The sequence below is a fragment of the Eumetopias jubatus genome, unplaced genomic scaffold (genome assembly GCF_037043125.1).
Source record: "Eumetopias jubatus isolate StellerSeaLion01/CBP00866 unplaced genomic scaffold, mEumJub1_p1.0 scaffold_7, whole genome shotgun sequence".
Taxonomy (NCBI): Eukaryota; Metazoa; Chordata; class Mammalia; order Carnivora; family Otariidae; genus Eumetopias; species Eumetopias jubatus.
This window is the reverse complement of record NW_028274813.1, coordinates 30376707-30393368: the sequence shown is the minus strand read 5'-3', so window position 1 is coordinate 30393368 and position 16662 is coordinate 30376707. Positions and strand designations below refer to the sequence as shown.

The following is a 16662-nucleotide window of genomic DNA, read 5'->3' as shown; positions in this document are numbered from 1 at the left end:
CTTTCCAAATCTGTTCATGTCTTGTTTCATTTTTCTTTGGAGTTGTCTTTTTCTTGTTGAGTAATAGGAATTTTAAAAATAAATTCATGGTACTACTACTTTATTGGTTATATACATTACAGACATTTTCTCCCAGTTTGTGGCTTGGCATTTTGCTTTCCTTAAGGGGTTTTATGATTAGTATACATTCTTAAATTTAAGATTTACCATTTTTTGTAATTAGCATTTTTTGTGTCTTGTTTAAGCACTTAGTTCCTACACAAAGCTCAGAAACATATTCTCTTATATCTTCCTTTAAGTTTCATATTTCCTTTGTTTTTGCATTACAGTTCAAACTTCAGTTTGTAGTGTGAGGTAGGGATTGGACTCTTGTTTCTTTATAAGTAACTGGTTTAGTCAGTATTTGTTAAAGAGACTCTTTTCCTTGGTGATGTGTAGCACTCACTTTCTCGTAAGTTAAGTTTCCGCATGTGGTGGGTGTGTTTCTGGGCTCTCTGTCCTGCTCTGTTGATCTGGTTGTTTGTGCCTGTGCCATTACCACACTGTCCCAGTCATTGTAGCTTCATAATGTGACTTTTGATGTCTGGTGGGACAGACTTCCTACTTTGTTTTTTTTTTTCAGGAGTGACTATTATTCTTGGCTCTTTGTTTTTGGATGTAAAACTTAGAGCCTCTTGGACAGTCTACAAGAACTTAGGATTTTTATTGACATTACATTGAATATGTAGATTCCTCTGCTGAGAATCAATATCTTTACAATATTGAATCTCTCCATTTATTTAGCCTTCTTTAATATCTTTCAGTAAAGTTTTATCATTTCTTCATTAAAAGACTTGCATAGCTTTTGTTAAATTTGCCAAATTATTTTATAGCTTTTTTATTACAGAAATGTTTTACAATTACCTTTTCTGTTTTTTTCCCCTTTAAATATAACAGTTTAGTTTTTACCCAGAAGCCTCACTAAACTTCCCTATTAATGTTGAAACTTTATAGGTATTTCTTGATTTTCTATAAATGATGACAGTTTTATTTCTTCCTTTCTAGTCCTATACTTGTTTAACTTTCATGGGCTATGATTTCTAGCACGTGGTTAAAGTAAAATGGTATTGGCTTATATCCCTGTCTTTTTCTAATCTTAAAGTGTTTTGAAATTTCACCGTTAAATGAGATCTTTGTTGTAGTTTTTTGTTCTTGATATCTGTTTTCCCCCACCCTCCCACTTGGGACTCACATTCCATTCTGAGGAGAAGAAATGAACAGGAAAATACTTTCATTTCCAGAGCGTATCACTGTGCTTGGTACAGTATAGTTGTCAGTTTGTTGCATGAATGAATGAATGCAGGAGGACTACTTGAGCCTTATGGTTGTCATTGGCTCTGGTACAGCAGTTCAAAAATCCTTTTAAATCTTTATCTTAGAGAAAGAATGAAAGTCATTAATATTTGTATTACCTTTCTAATGTTTCAGGAGAGGAAATTAGCACATTGGATTTTAGGATTTGAATACAAATATTTTGGAGACCGTATTTTCTGTTTCAAATGGCGGTAATGCTTGAACTACTGTAAATTAAGGACCCATTTAAACTATATGTGGGCAAATTTTAGGCTAAATTTTTTTGAAGATTTAAGAACTTTGTTTTTATCTATACTTTTATGAACATTGTTGTGATCTAGATTAGATTTGTAAATTTAGTACTGTAATGGTGCTGTGAAGTTTCTGATTAAAGCCTGAGCAGTTAATGATACTAATAACCAACAAATTAGTTTGTGAAGTCTCCTTTATAATTCAGATTAGACCCCTTCTGCTTTTCTGCCTCTCCGTGTACCTGGTATTTTTTTTTTTTAACAGATGGGGAAATTAAGGCATAAAGGTAGAGATTCCCTGAATTTGGTGTATTGCTTACTGCAGTAGACCACTTTGCTTCTGTGAGAATTGTAAACTGCTATACTTTCCAGGTATGTGCTGAAATTGCCATTGCCAAAAATCTGCAAGTCTTGCTAATAAAGAAAACTCTTACTCAGCCATTTTGTGTGTTTAGCTGTATTTAGGACACCTACTTCTGAATTTGTAGGAAGAGAGGTATGGTAATTTTGCTAGAGGATTATTTTGTTACAAAAGGAGCTATCCATTTTTTCATTCATCCTTTTTTTCTCCCTTTAATACCTCCTTCCCACTCAGTGTTGGCCATTGGGCACTGGTTCTGGATCATTGTTTCTCAGTTGGGGGTGATTTTCCCCACAAAGAGACATCTGGCAATATTTGGAGACATTTTTGTTTATCCCAACCAGAGGGGAGTGCTGCTGGCATTCAGCGGGTAGAGGTCAGGGAAGATGCTAACCATCCTACAATGCACAAGATGGTCCCTCACAATCAGGAATGAAATGGCCCAAATGTCAATAGTGCTGAGGTTAGGAAACCCTGTTTTTAGACAATGGTGTTTATTTTTGGTTTTGAAATGGAAAGAAAACTTTAATGCTTATTTTTTTTTCCAAAGACAAGTATTGGTGTTTTAGAGTAAACTTTAGAGCTGTACGGGCAAGGTGTTCAAATCTTGTCTCAGTTCTCATTGGCTATACGTACCTACATTCAGGTGTGTGGGGAGGAGAAAACAGATACAACAAATTGTAGCGTACTATGTAAATATTATTTGTATCCTCCCTTCCCACCTGAACTCCATATACCAACAATTCAGTTTATGTTGTTCACTCTTAGATTTTTACACCTTTTGGTTTTCAGGTTTTTCATCTGTAAAATGAGGATAATAGTATTTATATCTTAGATTTTAGGAGGATATTTTGTGAGAAAATGCAAATAAAGCACATGCCCCTATTACTGGAATGTATTAAGTACTTAGTAAATATTTGTTATTTATAATAACTTTACCTTCAGATTGTAATCATTTGTACTTGTCTATAAGTAGGCAGTATTGTCCATCAACTGATGAATGAGTAGACAAAATGTGTTCTGTCCATACAATGCAGTATTATTTGGCCATAAAAAATATGAAGTACTGATAGTTGCTATAGCATGGATTAACCTTGAAAACATTAGGCTAAGTGAAAGAAGCCAATCACAAAGACCACACATATTATGATTCCATTTATATGAAACATGCAAAATAGGCAAATCTATAAAGACAGAAAACAGATTTCTGGCTACTTAAGGCTGGGGGTGGATGGGAAGGGTAGGGGGGTTATAGCTGAAGGGGTTTGTTATTGAGGTGATAAAAATTAATGTGATGGTTGCATGACTTTATGGAATATATTAAAAACTATTGACTTGCAAAGTTTAAATGGATAAATTGGATGATATGTGAATTATATACCAATAGAGTTGATGTATATAAACTAGGAAAGGTGAGGGCTCTCTATCCTTTTCTCTGGGGTTGAATATTTTATTCCTTAATCTTTATCTTGCTCTCCATCTTCTGATTTCCGTGGAATCTGACTTAGAGAATGCATTCTGGAGAGCAGTGGAGAGAACAGTGATGTTGCTGGTTAGTACTCACCACTCATTCAGTGTGATGATAGCTGTCTCTACGTACACACTTATGATTTTACCAAATTAGAAAAAGATTTCTCATTCTGGCCTATGTATCCTGTATGAGTTAACACCAAACAGCTAACAAACTTGAGCATGTTTCACTTTTCTCACACATGGACATTTGCATGCTGAATTGCTATCAGATTTGTAACTGAGTTCCAGTATATTTTATTTGTAGAAATGGATAACAAGTTAGCTGATTTTCTTTAATAAACATGAGTTAGCCAACCGCAGTCAATGGCCTAGAGTTAGGAACCCATTAAGTAAACATACACACGATAGTTATGAGACCATTAATACTGAAACGTCACTAGAATTCAGACAGCTGTAGTGATAAATACTTATTAAATGGAAGGTATACTTGCAAGCAAATTCTATTTTGCTTGTATTTTTTGCTTGCAGCTGTCAGAATACCTCATTGAAATAGGCTTATGGAAATTTATGGCACACACTACTGAAAAGTCTATGTGCGAGGGGTGTCTTCAGATTGGCAAGATGCAGTGTCAGTCATTTCATGATCTGGCTTCCCTTTACCAGGCTGGGCTCTTTTTTTTTTTTTTTTCAGTTGACTTCTTAGCGTCCCCCCTTACAGTTGTAAAATGGCTGCAGCAGTGCCAGGCCTTAAATGTTCTCAGCATTAAGACTAGCAAATATAGAGAAATAACCTGTCTTAATAGTAGAACACTCCTGGCCTGATTCATATTAGCCTGAGTTAGGTCTTGTGCTTGTTCTAGGACTAAGTTCTATGACCAAAAGAAAGGAACATGCTGATTGGCTTTGGTCAGTAGTGCTCACCCCTAGACCTGAATGTATGGTCAACATTACCCAAAACCATATGAGAGTTTGGGATGAGGTGGATCAACAGAAGAATTTTGGGTTGCTTTTTGGTGTTGTTGTTAACCAGATGATTGAAGTAGATGCTGGATAGCAGGGTAGCTTATATCTGCTATAATTCTAGCATGTATACTGGAACTTTTATCCTTGGTAACAGTAACTTTATCAAGTACTTACTTTGTATGTACCAGGTAGAATGAGTAAAAATCTTTGGGTAAAAAATAGGATTATGGTAACTTTTAGGCCTGAGTTATTCTGAAAGTTATGTTCCTGAGGAACCTTATTATAAAACTTTCTAAGTTTTTTGAAATTTGGTGTGATCTTTCCCCCTAATTTTAGATCCTGTCTTTAAGTACTCTGTGTAGACGTCTTCCGTTCTTTGAACTTAGTACTTCTCTCTTGTCTTTCTAATACCTGTTCTACTACATCATTTTATTTTTTAAACTTAAGCCTTCTAATTCAGTAAAAATCTATAATCTTAGCTTTCTTCTTCTGTAAAACAAGTTAGTATCCCATATAAATGCTGTTAACATAAAAAATACAGATAGAGTTAGCTTGACAAGGTGGACTGTTCTCTTGCATGTTCCTCGAGCTCAGTCAGACTGTGCTCCCGGAGAGTGGCCCTGTAAGATCTGATTACTTTCTGTGTTTGCCACGGCCAATTTCTCCTTGTTGTTGGGAAAAAAAAGGCAAATCATGTCTTTGCCAGAGGGGTTTTATGGCACATGTCATAAAATATGCGCTACATTTAGCATCTATAATTGTAACTAAGGCTAGTTTCTAAAGTCGGATTGGGTATAGACTGGGAGAGAGTTTTAAATATTTTCAAGTAATGACGTGGTTATAAGATAGTTCAGATTATAAGACTTACAAATGAAGAATGATCTTTTTTTAATTGCTGTTTGCTCTGTTAGAAATAGAACATTTTAGTTTTATAGGAAAAGGTATAATAACTTAAAAAATAATAAAAAACCATTGGTGGCAGAATAATGACAATCACTCTCTTTTTCTCATTTTTTCCCCACAGTGATCCTGGTGGAGGGATTGAAATGTCTGAGTTCATTCGAGAGGCCACACCCCCAGTTGGTTGCAGTTCAAGAAATTCTTATGCTGGCCTAGATCCAAGCAACCAGGTAGGAACCTGTGATTTTATTTTGTCTTTTTCCCTTCTCTTGATGGTGGTCTCAAGTAATTCTGTAATAGTCAGTTGGTGTTTGGGTTTATTGTGCTGATTAATAAGTTTTTATGATTGTTTATTAATAAGTACCATTCTTTAGTATTCTTATTTTTAACTGAGTTTTCACATTAATTAAGTATATTTTTGCTGAGCACGCATATCATGCTCATTGCCTAGGGTAGTTTTGATCATGACAGTTGTGGTGAATGCCCTTAGGAAAATTAGGTCCTTGCTTGCACCGTCTTACTAACTTTCACGTTTTTGGTATTGGAGGGGGATAGATGTTGGGGGTTACTCCTAGCTTAAGCACGGCAAAAAAAGATGTAATTTCTTCAAAATCTACACTTATCATGGTGGGCATCGAGTAATGTATAGAATTGTTGAAGCAGTGTGTTGTACACCTGAAACTAATATAACGTATGTTAATTATACTTAAAACTTTCTCAAAATCGTGCTTTTCAGGGTGTTAGTGGTAGAGCTAGATGTAGAATACAGATCTGCTTTTGCCAACTTTACTGTCTTTCTGTTCTGTAACTTTTAACTTAAAATAGTAACTCTGAAAGTCTGCTCTCAGAACTTGGCTGACACCTGCTGTTTCGTCGTTCTGACCCCAGCTGGGCCTTCACGGCTGCATTTCTGTCTCTCGTTGAACATCTCCCACGTGAATCAAAGTCCCACTTACGCCTGCCTGCCTTCTCAGTAGATGAGTCTGGTAGCTGGAGTAATGCTTGTAGAAGCATAAGAAAGTAAACCTGGCGCGAAACTTCGAGGTCTTGTCATAGGCGAACTTAAGATAACTACGGGTTGTGGTGGGTTCTTCTGTCAGCCCTTTCATTATATAGAAGAGGAAACAGCTGGGTTTTATCAGGGTCTAGCCCTCACGTCTTGATTTTCACTGCAGTCTTTCTACTGTTCTACACTGCTTGTGGGTTGGAATCACTCTTCCTCCTTTCTGCTCCAGAGACTTCCTTTTTTTTTTCCTGGCCTAACTCTAACTTTTGTCATAACCACCCCTGTTTCTCAAGATTTTCAGAGACCTTGTGGTATTGCCTCTTTCTCTTGCAGATGGAGCCCTTATGAATGAATTTATTTAGCACTTCGTTTTTGGTGTGTGATCATTATGCGGCAATGTGTAATCCTCTACAGAGCAGGTTTTCCTCTTTCCTCCGTGGTCTAATAGACTGCCTTGCACAGAGTTGATTTTCAGTGAGTGGGTGCTAATTATCTTTATCTATACAGATAATAGAACTTTAGAGGTAGAATCAGACCTGCCTCTTTATTTAGCAAATGATTAAGTAGCAGACCTAGTTACCCTGACTGTCCCACAGTATTACTGTTCCACATTGTTTAGCCCTACACTATTTCAGAACAGTATTAGGGAAAACACCATATTCTGTGAATCAAAATCTTGAATAGGGTCTTGTTTCCTAATATATTTTGGTAGAAGATTTGCCTCTGTTTGAATTGTGTTTCATGATTTAAACTTCAAGTCCATGAATTTTTGGTTGCAGTTTTAGTTGTGATTAAGTGTGGTGTAGAACAGATATGTCCTTAAATTTGTCTTCTTTCTATAACAAGCAGATGGGAAATGTTAGAATTAAAAAACAACAACAACAGTGGGGCGCCTGGGTGGCTCAGTTGGTTAAGTGTCAGACTCTTGGTTTCAGCTCAGGTCATGGTCTCAGGGTTGTGAGAACAAGCCCTGAGCTCAGGATTCTCTCTGTCCCTTTTCCTCTGCCCCTCCCCCATGCTTGTGTGTGTTTTTTTATTATTTTTTTAATAACAGTTTTTTTTTTAAGATGTTATTTATTTATTTGACAGAGATACAGCGAGAGAGGGAACACAAGCAGGGGGAGTGGGGGAGGGAGAAGCAGGTTTCCCGCCGAGCAGGGAGCCCGATGCGGGGCTCGATCCCAGGACCCTGGGCCCATGACCTGAGCCGAAGGCAGACGCTTAACAACTGAGCCACCCAGGCGCCCCGGTCCATACCTTTTAAGTTTCAATTATTACAATACCAGTTTAAAGAGAAGTATTACTATCCTTGATTCTCTTTTGGTTGGTCTTGCTTTCTCAGTCTCTCTATGAAATGAAATGGCTTAGTCTTTAAATATGGCTGCATGTTTTGTATGCTTAATTAACCCTGGCCTTTGTCCATACTCACAGATGTTGGCAATGTCAGATTACCAAAGGAGTTAAGCCTATGTTTTTCCCACAATCTTTTGGAGAGCCAAACTTTTTTTTTTTCCTTTTTCCCGGTAGGACAGTTGAAAGGGTGCAGCAGTGGCTAGCCATCTTCCGTAACTACCATGGCATCGTGTCTTTTGGAATTTGCCCTACTTGTTTCAGGGAGGGACTCCCATTCTGAGTGTCATTAAAGCTCATCTGCACATAAATACACAGCGTACCTAATTTGGTTTTCCTTAAAATATTAACTCTTGAATAAAAATGGGCAAATACTGGAAGTTACTATGCTACTTGGATTTTGGTGTTTTAGTTTTATCCCATTTATAACAAAATAAATGGTTGACATAATTATTGTTCCCCTTTAGGGAAGTTGAAGTGAAGAAGTAGAGTCAGCCTTTTTGTATATTGGTGGAGATATTACCAGTAGATACACTGTGCTTCTTGTCCCTGTTTTATCTTATAGCACTTACTATACATTATCGTAGTTGTTTATGTAAATGTCTTCTGCACTAGGTAGTGAACTTGAGCGTGATGGCTATGTCCTAGTCATTACTCTTCTTGCCGCCTCTGCCCTTCTTCCTTCCATCTTCTATTTCCTTTCCCTTTCTTTTTTCTTGTTTTTTTTTGCCCTGTACCTCCCTTCTGTCATTTGTCTTCCCTCATATATTCTAGTGCCCAATAGCTTTCAAGTCAATTTATTTGAATGGAGTGGGGAGTGGGTCTTATCCTCAGAGAGTTTACAATGTCAGGATAGATGTGCTATAAGGAACCAAGGTTATAAACATGATGTATTTTACCAAGAAAATGTAAGTCTAAGATACAAAGTAATAATTGTCATAGGAATGGTACAGAAAAGGGACTAATGATTTTAGAGGAGAGAATAATTGTTTCCAGCTAGAAGGAGGGGCAAAGCCTTCATGGAGGAGGCGGCGTTGCCTGATGGTTATTTAGTTGGAAGAAACTTTTCTTCTGATATCCATAATCCTTCCTGACCTTTCCTATGGCACTTACCAAAGAGAAGAAACAACTGAAATATTTTGGTTTGTGTAGACCACTTTTTTTCCTTAAAATTTTCCTTTTCTAAATATGTTTATTTTTAGAAAAATAGCTACTTAGGGAAAGCAAACAGAAGAAAATAAAAATCATCCATAATGTCATAATCAAAAACCATTTTTAAGAAAGGTGGGATTATAGTGTGCATGCTATTTGGAACTTGATTTTCTTTGTTGACTATATCATGAATGTTAATGACATTCAGTGTTTTTCTGTAGTGACATTTTGGGGAATGCATTCTCCTATTTGGATGTACCGTAGTTCATATTCTGAGTTGTCTGTTTCAGACACGAATAGTCCCCACTCTTATATTTTGGGGGGATAAATTTAAATAATACAGAAAAGCATGAAGAGTAAAATATAACCTACCCATTGTATCCATTAAGAATGCTTTTGTCAGCAAGTAATAGAACTCAACTAATTAAGTGACTTGAAGAAATGAGAGTTTATGTGTGTCCTCCAAGACTGGAGGTGGATGGGAGGCATTTGTTCAGCAGCTCAGTCATGTTAGGGCTTGGGTTGGCTTGTCCCTCAGGATTGCACAGTGAGCACAGCAGCCTCAGTCCTGACCCTGATGCAAGGTAAAGAGGCAGGTGGCCATGTGGGCACAGTTGTCCTTGCTTGTCGTCTCCTGAGGCATGCAAAGATCTTTCCCTGAAGCCCTCCAGCAGACACATGATCATTGACCACAACCAGGGCCCACTTCTCATAGATCAAAAGATACACGCCCAACATCTGAACAGAGTGGGAAACTTGTTAAGGAAAGAAAAGGGAACACTTTGCGGTTGCAGGCAAATGACTGCTATACCGGTATTCAAAAGTTGTTTTTTAAGTTTAAATTTCTAGAAGGATGTGCATAAAAAGTGGGTATTTTTATTTGTTTGCTTTTTTTTTTTTGTCTAGGAAGTTATGGGTATTATTCTAGTTGAGAAATAGCATATATTAATTCTATAACTTGTCTAGCAGGTGTGATAAGCATGAAATTTTATTTTGCAGTAAAATGCTTGTTGACCTTTTTCTGTCTAGTTGCAATGCCTTTTATGGCTAATTGAAAGCAGAAATTAGGAAAAATCAGGAGCATCAGGCTTAATAAATTGTTCAAAAATGTTGCAAAACTCTTTTTTTTTTTTTTTTGGCCACATCAAAAGGTAGCAGTTCTAAGCTGTTTGTATGTGCTTATTTTTACTCACTTTTTCACTGACATATAACTATTACACAACATAGTATACACTTCTTAAGTGTACAGCACAGTGGGTTTTTATATATGTATACACCCCTTAATTGCCATCGAGATCGAGAAAGTTCCTCATGCCCCTTCAGACTCAATATTAACTTAATATTTTTAGCAAATTTTATTGTATACTCCTATCAGTTGAATCAATGAAAGGAAAGATTTGGGGGCTGCCTGGCTGGCTCAGTCAGGAGAGCATGTATAACTCTTGATCTCGGGGTTGTGAGTTCGAGCCCCAGTTGGTTGTAGAGATAACTTAAAAAAAAAATGACATCTTTTTTTTTAAGATTTTATTTATTTATTTGACAGAGAGCACAAGTAGGCAGTGCAGTAGACAGAGCAAGAGGGAGAAGCAGACTCCCTGATGAGCAAGGAGCCTGACAAGGAGCTCAATCCCAGGACCCTGAGATCATGGCCTGAGCCAAAGGCAGACACCCAACCAACTGAGCCACCCAGGCACCCCGAAAAATGAAATCTTAGAAAAAAAGAAAGATTTGGTAAAACACAAAGTATTAGATGAATATTCTTAATTTTATTCTAAAATATTAAATTTGCTTGACTGTATTCTTAAATATCTTGAAAACAGGTATAGAAAGTTACTAAGACTTGTGGATTTAGTAACTCTCATATTGTTATGTTTGATTTCCTTAATTGTGGAATATGTGGTATTTGTTTATATAATTTTTATGGTAGTATAATGAATGATGGCTAAGATTTCAGGGAGTATTACATCATCTGGAATATAAGCATTAAAAGCTCGATAGGTTTTAGTTTTCTGTTTATAGTTAGTGCTAAGCAGTCATTTTACGTGGATCCCTTAGTTTTTTGTTTTTAAATATGTTATAGCAGTCTACAAAGAAGTACTTTTTGTCTAGAACTCAGGAAAGTACATACTGATACACTAACAGTTTGACAGTAAGATTTAGGTTGCTCTTTGTAGCATATATTAATGTGTGGTCCCAAACCTTCCTTTTATATGCCCTGATAAGTCTAAATTTGTTTCAGATAGACTTAACACCCAGTTTTGCTTTTTTTATAATATGAACATGTCATGACACAATATAAAAAAATGATAGTAATTGTATGACATGGATTGCTTGACGTTGGAGGCATCCTGCTCTGTGGGCTCCGTCAGTCTGAGCATGCAGAGGGATCCCGTGCCCTAGCGTGTCTGTACCGTACACGCAGGATGTGCCGCAGCAAAAAGGTTCTGTGGCGCTCATACAACATGCCTGGCGGGTATCTTTAATACAAGTGACCGATAGCATGTTTTGATAATACCGTTTTGCTTGATGATCTTGCTAGTCCATACTGATCATGACATAGCATTTAATTAGTTTTACTTCATGTCGTGTTTTCAGATTGGATCTGGTTCCTCTCGTCTTGGGACAGCAGCAACTATTAAAGGTAGATATTATCTAAGTTGGAAGTTGCCTATGACTTTCCATTTCATTTTTGATGTAATAAAGATAACTGAGTACTATATATTCACACATAATGAGAAATCATTCTTGAAATTACTTTGTAGATGCAGTTATGTATCTTATGTTAAAGGTTACTTGATTTAAATTGGGTTCTCCTTTCACCATCCAAATCTCACAAACATATTTGAACATTTGCATTACATTGCATGAATTGTAAGTTTTGATATATAAGAAACTTCCTTGCCTTGAAGGAAAATACTTTTCATGGGTTTTGGTGAGGTTTGTGGAAAACTGAGTAATTTAATGTGAAACCTTCAAATTGGGTGCAAATAAGACAGTAAAAAAAGAAGGAAAGTGTTTTTCTGTATGTCTTATATGTGCCTTTTACATGCATCTATTTAAGATAAACTTTTTTACCCTTTACTTTTTTAGGGGAGTTTTTATAATTTTCCCTGGGAAGGAAATTTATATTGTTTCAAGTTGTTACCACATAATTTCCATTTCTTTTTAAAAAGTGCTTCTTTTTAAAGAAAGTTTTATTAGTTAACAGGATGAAGCTTTCTGTAATTTGGTTTATAGTGCTGTGAGAATAAAGATGTGGTCTCATAGTCCATGATGCTTCCTTTTAGTTCAGTGCATCATCCATTATTGTAACCCGTGGTATATAAAAGCTGCTCTAGTAGACATCGTATGCTAGTATAGTGTATAGTAAATTAGTGTAGTCGATAGCCTTTCTTGTTATGCCACATTGTACAGCCTTTACTTTTAATATAATGTGTTCACATGTTTCTCTTAACTTTGTAGGAGATACAGACACCGCTAAGACTTCTGATGATATCAGTTTAAGTCTGGGCCAGAGCTCTAGTCTTTGTAAGGAAGGAAGTGAAGAACAAGGTAAGAACATTTTACTGCACACTGACGTTGTATATTCTGGTGGCCAGGGTGAGTTTGTAGAATATGCTGCTCACATTTTGGCAGAAGTTTATAATAATATGATATTTTTAAGAAACATTAAAATTATTAACGAGTATAATAATAAAACAGTGTTATAAGTACTTTTAGCTTTCTGGAATTCAATTACACATGGTCTGGTAAGTAGACATGGAGAAAAAAATTTTGTGAGCCTGTGCCCTGGAGTGAGTATGAGATGGGAGATAATCTGCTGGTCCATAGTGGGTCAGAGCATCTTGCCTAGTTTAGTACTTTGGTATGTAAGACTGTTATTTTCCATCCAATGTGACCTATCAATGTCAGTTGCTCCATATCTTACCCAACAGTACGTTTTAGTAGAGAACTAACTTGCTGTTGGACTTATAGAGAAACTATGCTTCCAGCACGGTGCCTCCTATAGCAGATTTTTAATAGAAATTTGGGCTTTAAATGTCTTTTCTTTCCCCTCCTTTTTCAATTCTATTATAAATGAGTAATTTGGATTTAATGGAGTTGGTTTTTTTTTTGTTTTGTTTTTTTTTTTAAGAATGCCACATTTTTATGTTTCATTTTTAATTTTCAAACATGAAAGGATGGATATGTTATCCCATTTTCAAATAGAGATTATCCCAATTTACATAATCAGTGAGACAGAAACCTATTTCCCTATTTCTAACCTGTTGTTTTTATTAGCCTATGTGTGGTTTTTGGAAGGCAGGCAGACTGATAATTTTCACAATTAAGTACAAGAAATTTATTTATGAAGTTACGAATAGATTTCTAAATTATGACATTTTCCTATTTAATATTTTCTCTAGGTCAATTCTTACAAGCATGTTTTGTTCCTGGTACTTGGAATATAAGTTTATCATGCTATAACTGCTTTTTGGAATTGCAGTACCGCATCATTTATTTGCTTTTGTGGACTACCCCTGCCAATATACCCCTCCCCCCTAAAAAACTTCCAAACATACTGTATAATATAGAAACTATTTTCTTATAAAAGATTAAGGTGAATTGATCAGTTTGAGAATTATAGTATCTTTTTCTGTGATATGTATCATTAGAATGTCAGAAATTAGGTAATGATCTTAGAGGGGCTAGCACCACTGCATTTAGGGTCCTATTTCTTTATTTTATATCTGGAAAGTACCATGCATAACCAAGAATTTTGTAGTCTGTCGGGTTGGGAATTATATGCACACAAACCTCCCCTACAGATACATATTGACATAGATAGTGATGTCCAACACTCACTGAGCACACACTATTATGTAGGGTAGGGGTCAGCAAACTCTTTCTATGAATGGTCAGATAGCTTTGTAGGCCGTATGGTCTCTCTTGGAACTATTCAACTGCTGTTGTAGAGTGCAAGGAGCCATAAACAGCATGTAAATGAGTGAGCATGGTTGTGTTACACTAAAATCTTATTCAAAAGCAGACAGAGGGCCAATTTGGCTCCATGGGTGTTAATTTGTCAACCACAGGTTTAGGTCTTCTTTTAAGCATTTTATAAGCATTTACACAGTTAATCTTCACTGTAAGCATTTGATATTAATAATACGATTCTCACATCATAGATGAACATATCGTGGCTTAGAAGTTGTAAGAACCTTGCCCAAAGTCACATAGCTACAAAGTGGCAGTTCTGTAATTGAAATCTAGTTTTGAATCATGCTTTTAATTGCTATGCAGTTACACCACTTTTATTTTTATTTTTATTTTTTTAAATAATTTATTTATTTATTTGACAGAGAGAGAGAGAGAGAGACATCGAGAGAGGGAACACAAGCAGGGGCAGAGAGAGAGGGAGAAGCAGGCTCCCCGCTGAGCAGGGAGCCTGATGCGGGTCTCGATCCCAGGACCCTGGGATCATGACCTGAGCCGAAGGCAGACGCTTAATGACTGAGCCACCCAGGCGCCCTACACCACTTTTAAATATTTTATTTATTTATTTATTTATTTGACAGAGAGAAAGACACAGCGAGAGAGGGAACACAAGCAGTGGGGAGTGGGAGAGGGAGAAGCAGGCTTCCCGCCGAGCAGGGAGCCTGATGTGGGGCGTGGGGCTCGATCCCAGGACCCTGGGATCATGACCTGAGCCGAAGGCAGATGCTTAACGACTGAGCCACCCAGGCGCCCCTACACCACTTTTAGATAGTTTTGTAATTTCTGTCATTTTAATGTAACATTTAACAAATAACACACATAGATAACATTTAACAGATATTATGTAGCACTTATTATGTGCTCTGAGCACCATTCTAAGTACTGGAAATAAATTAGTGAACAAACAGACAAAAAATTCTACCCTTATGTGGCTTCCATAGTATGAGTATGGAATCACACTAGTATAAATCAAATAAATATGCAGTAGTAGGGACAGATGATAAGGAATGGTGGGGCCTGGGGGGATTTAAGTTTAAATGGAGTGGACAATGGAAGAAAGCCTTGCTGAAAGCAAAGACCTGAAGGAGGGGAATGAGTGAGCTCTCAGGATATTCAGGGGAAGGGGCTCTCTAACAGCATTAGCAAAAGTCTTAAAGTAACAGCATACCTGTCAGGTTTGAGAAATAGTGTGGTTGATGTGAAGGAAGTGAGGGGACAAATTGTATAGTCTTGTAAACCATTTTAGAGATTGTGGTTTTGCGTGCCTGGGTGGCTCAGTTGGTTGGGCGTCTGCCTTCGGCTCAGGTCATGATCTTGGGGTCCTGGGAGACTGCTTCTCCCTCTCCCTCTGTCCGCCCCTCCTCTCCCTCTCACCCCCCCCCCTTTGTGCTCTCTCTCACGCACGTGTGCTCCCTCTCAAAAAATAAATAGAATCTTTTAAAAAACCCTAAAGATTGTGGTTTTAATTCTCAGTGAGGTGAGGAACTGCTAAAGGGTTTTGAGCAGAAAAGAGTGTCAGGATCTCAGTTACAGTTGTATAGAACCACTGTGGCTCCTCTGTTTAGATTAAAAGGAGCAAAGGCCGAAGCAGGAAGCTCAGTGTGCAGATGATTGCAGTAATCCAGAACACAGATCAGGGCATTGACAAGTAGTCTGACTGTGCGTGTAGAAGATATTAATGAGAGGCGATGTTGATGTTGATGGATTTGGATATATTACGTGAGAGAAATAGTACTCAGGGGTGACTGAAAGGTTTTGCGTTAAGTGATGGGGAGGATGGGAAGGGGGATGAGTGAGAAGGAGCAGATTTAGGAGCCAGAAGAGCAGGGACGAAGGCAAGATAGGGAGTTCAGTTTTGGGCATATCAGTATGAGATGCTGTTGGGTCTCTAAGTGGCAATAAATAGTGGGTAATTAGGCGGGTCTGGATTTCAGGTAAGAAGTCTGTGCTGAGGTTTTAAATTTAGGAGTTTTCAGTGTATAAATACCAGAAAAATTCAGTCATGTCAACTGTGGGTTGGTTATCATGAAGTTCCTAAACTAACTGGGCAAGCTTGCATGGTTAGCCTAGCCTGGAGTTCAGGTGTCCTGGCTGTCCTGATCCAAATTTGTTGGTCGTGGCTATGATTTGGCACCACCTAGTGGCAGATGTTCATTCTGGCTTAATTATCAATTGGGGCTCATTGGGTTCTCTAGCTAGTTTGGGTTTACAGGACAGCAACGTTTAGTTGGTTGGCAGTTAGTGATTAGTTGGACTCATTTTATTAACGTGATTCAGCATGATTGAGAGTGACCTGAGGATGTGGAGACGTGGGCTCTTTTTCACTTTTAAGAAGGGATTATCTACAGTTGCCCTCTCCAGCCGCAGTCATGTTTTCCCTACCCAAGATCGGTTCTTTAGCCTATTCCCATATGAGTATGGGGGCTGGCAAGAAGATGGAGGAACCTAGTTATAAGGATTCCTGAATTTTAGTTATCGTGGGACCAGAATACTGGATGAGAGATGGAAATGAGGGTGTGTAGATGGAAAACGGAGAAGTTCCCAGGATTGAGCTTTGAGCCACTCCAGTTTAATAGGTGCAGGAGACGGAGTAGGAACAACTGGTGGGGTGCAGGAAGACTTAGAGTGTTGTATCCCAGTTTCTCAAGGAGAGTGCAGTACTCAGCTTTGTCAAACATTGCTCGTAGGCCAGGTGATAGGAGACTGAGACTTGCCACGGGATTAGCAGCACAGGTTGTTGATGACCTTGATAAGCATATTCATGAGGGGGATCACAATACTTGTAGGAGAGAATTAGAGGAGGAGCTGAAAAGAGGGAATACAGACTATTCTTGGTGAATTTGCGTAAAGGGGATCAGAGATGCAAGGTGAAAGCCAACAGGGGAAGGGAGGATAAA

The 16662-nt window shown here is 37.7% G+C and overlaps 1 protein-coding gene across 5 annotated transcripts in view; it reads left to right on the top strand.

Annotated features, from left to right (window-relative positions):
* Positions 1-16662, top strand: part of PCNX1 (pecanex 1) — a 151497-nt gene that overhangs the window by 39005 nt on the left and 95830 nt on the right. For 4 of the 5 annotated variants that reach the window (XM_028126302.2, XM_028126212.2, XM_088024557.1 and 1 more), the window contains exons 3-5: positions 5405-5510; positions 11384-11429; positions 12251-12340. In XM_028126302.2, the coding sequence (XP_027982103.2) occupies positions 5405-5510; positions 11384-11429; positions 12251-12340 (242 nt within the window). Of the gene's footprint in view, positions 1-1863; positions 1956-5404; positions 5511-11383; positions 11430-12250; positions 12341-16662 lie in introns of those variants that run through there. The other variant, XM_088024558.1, reaches the window with a different exon arrangement.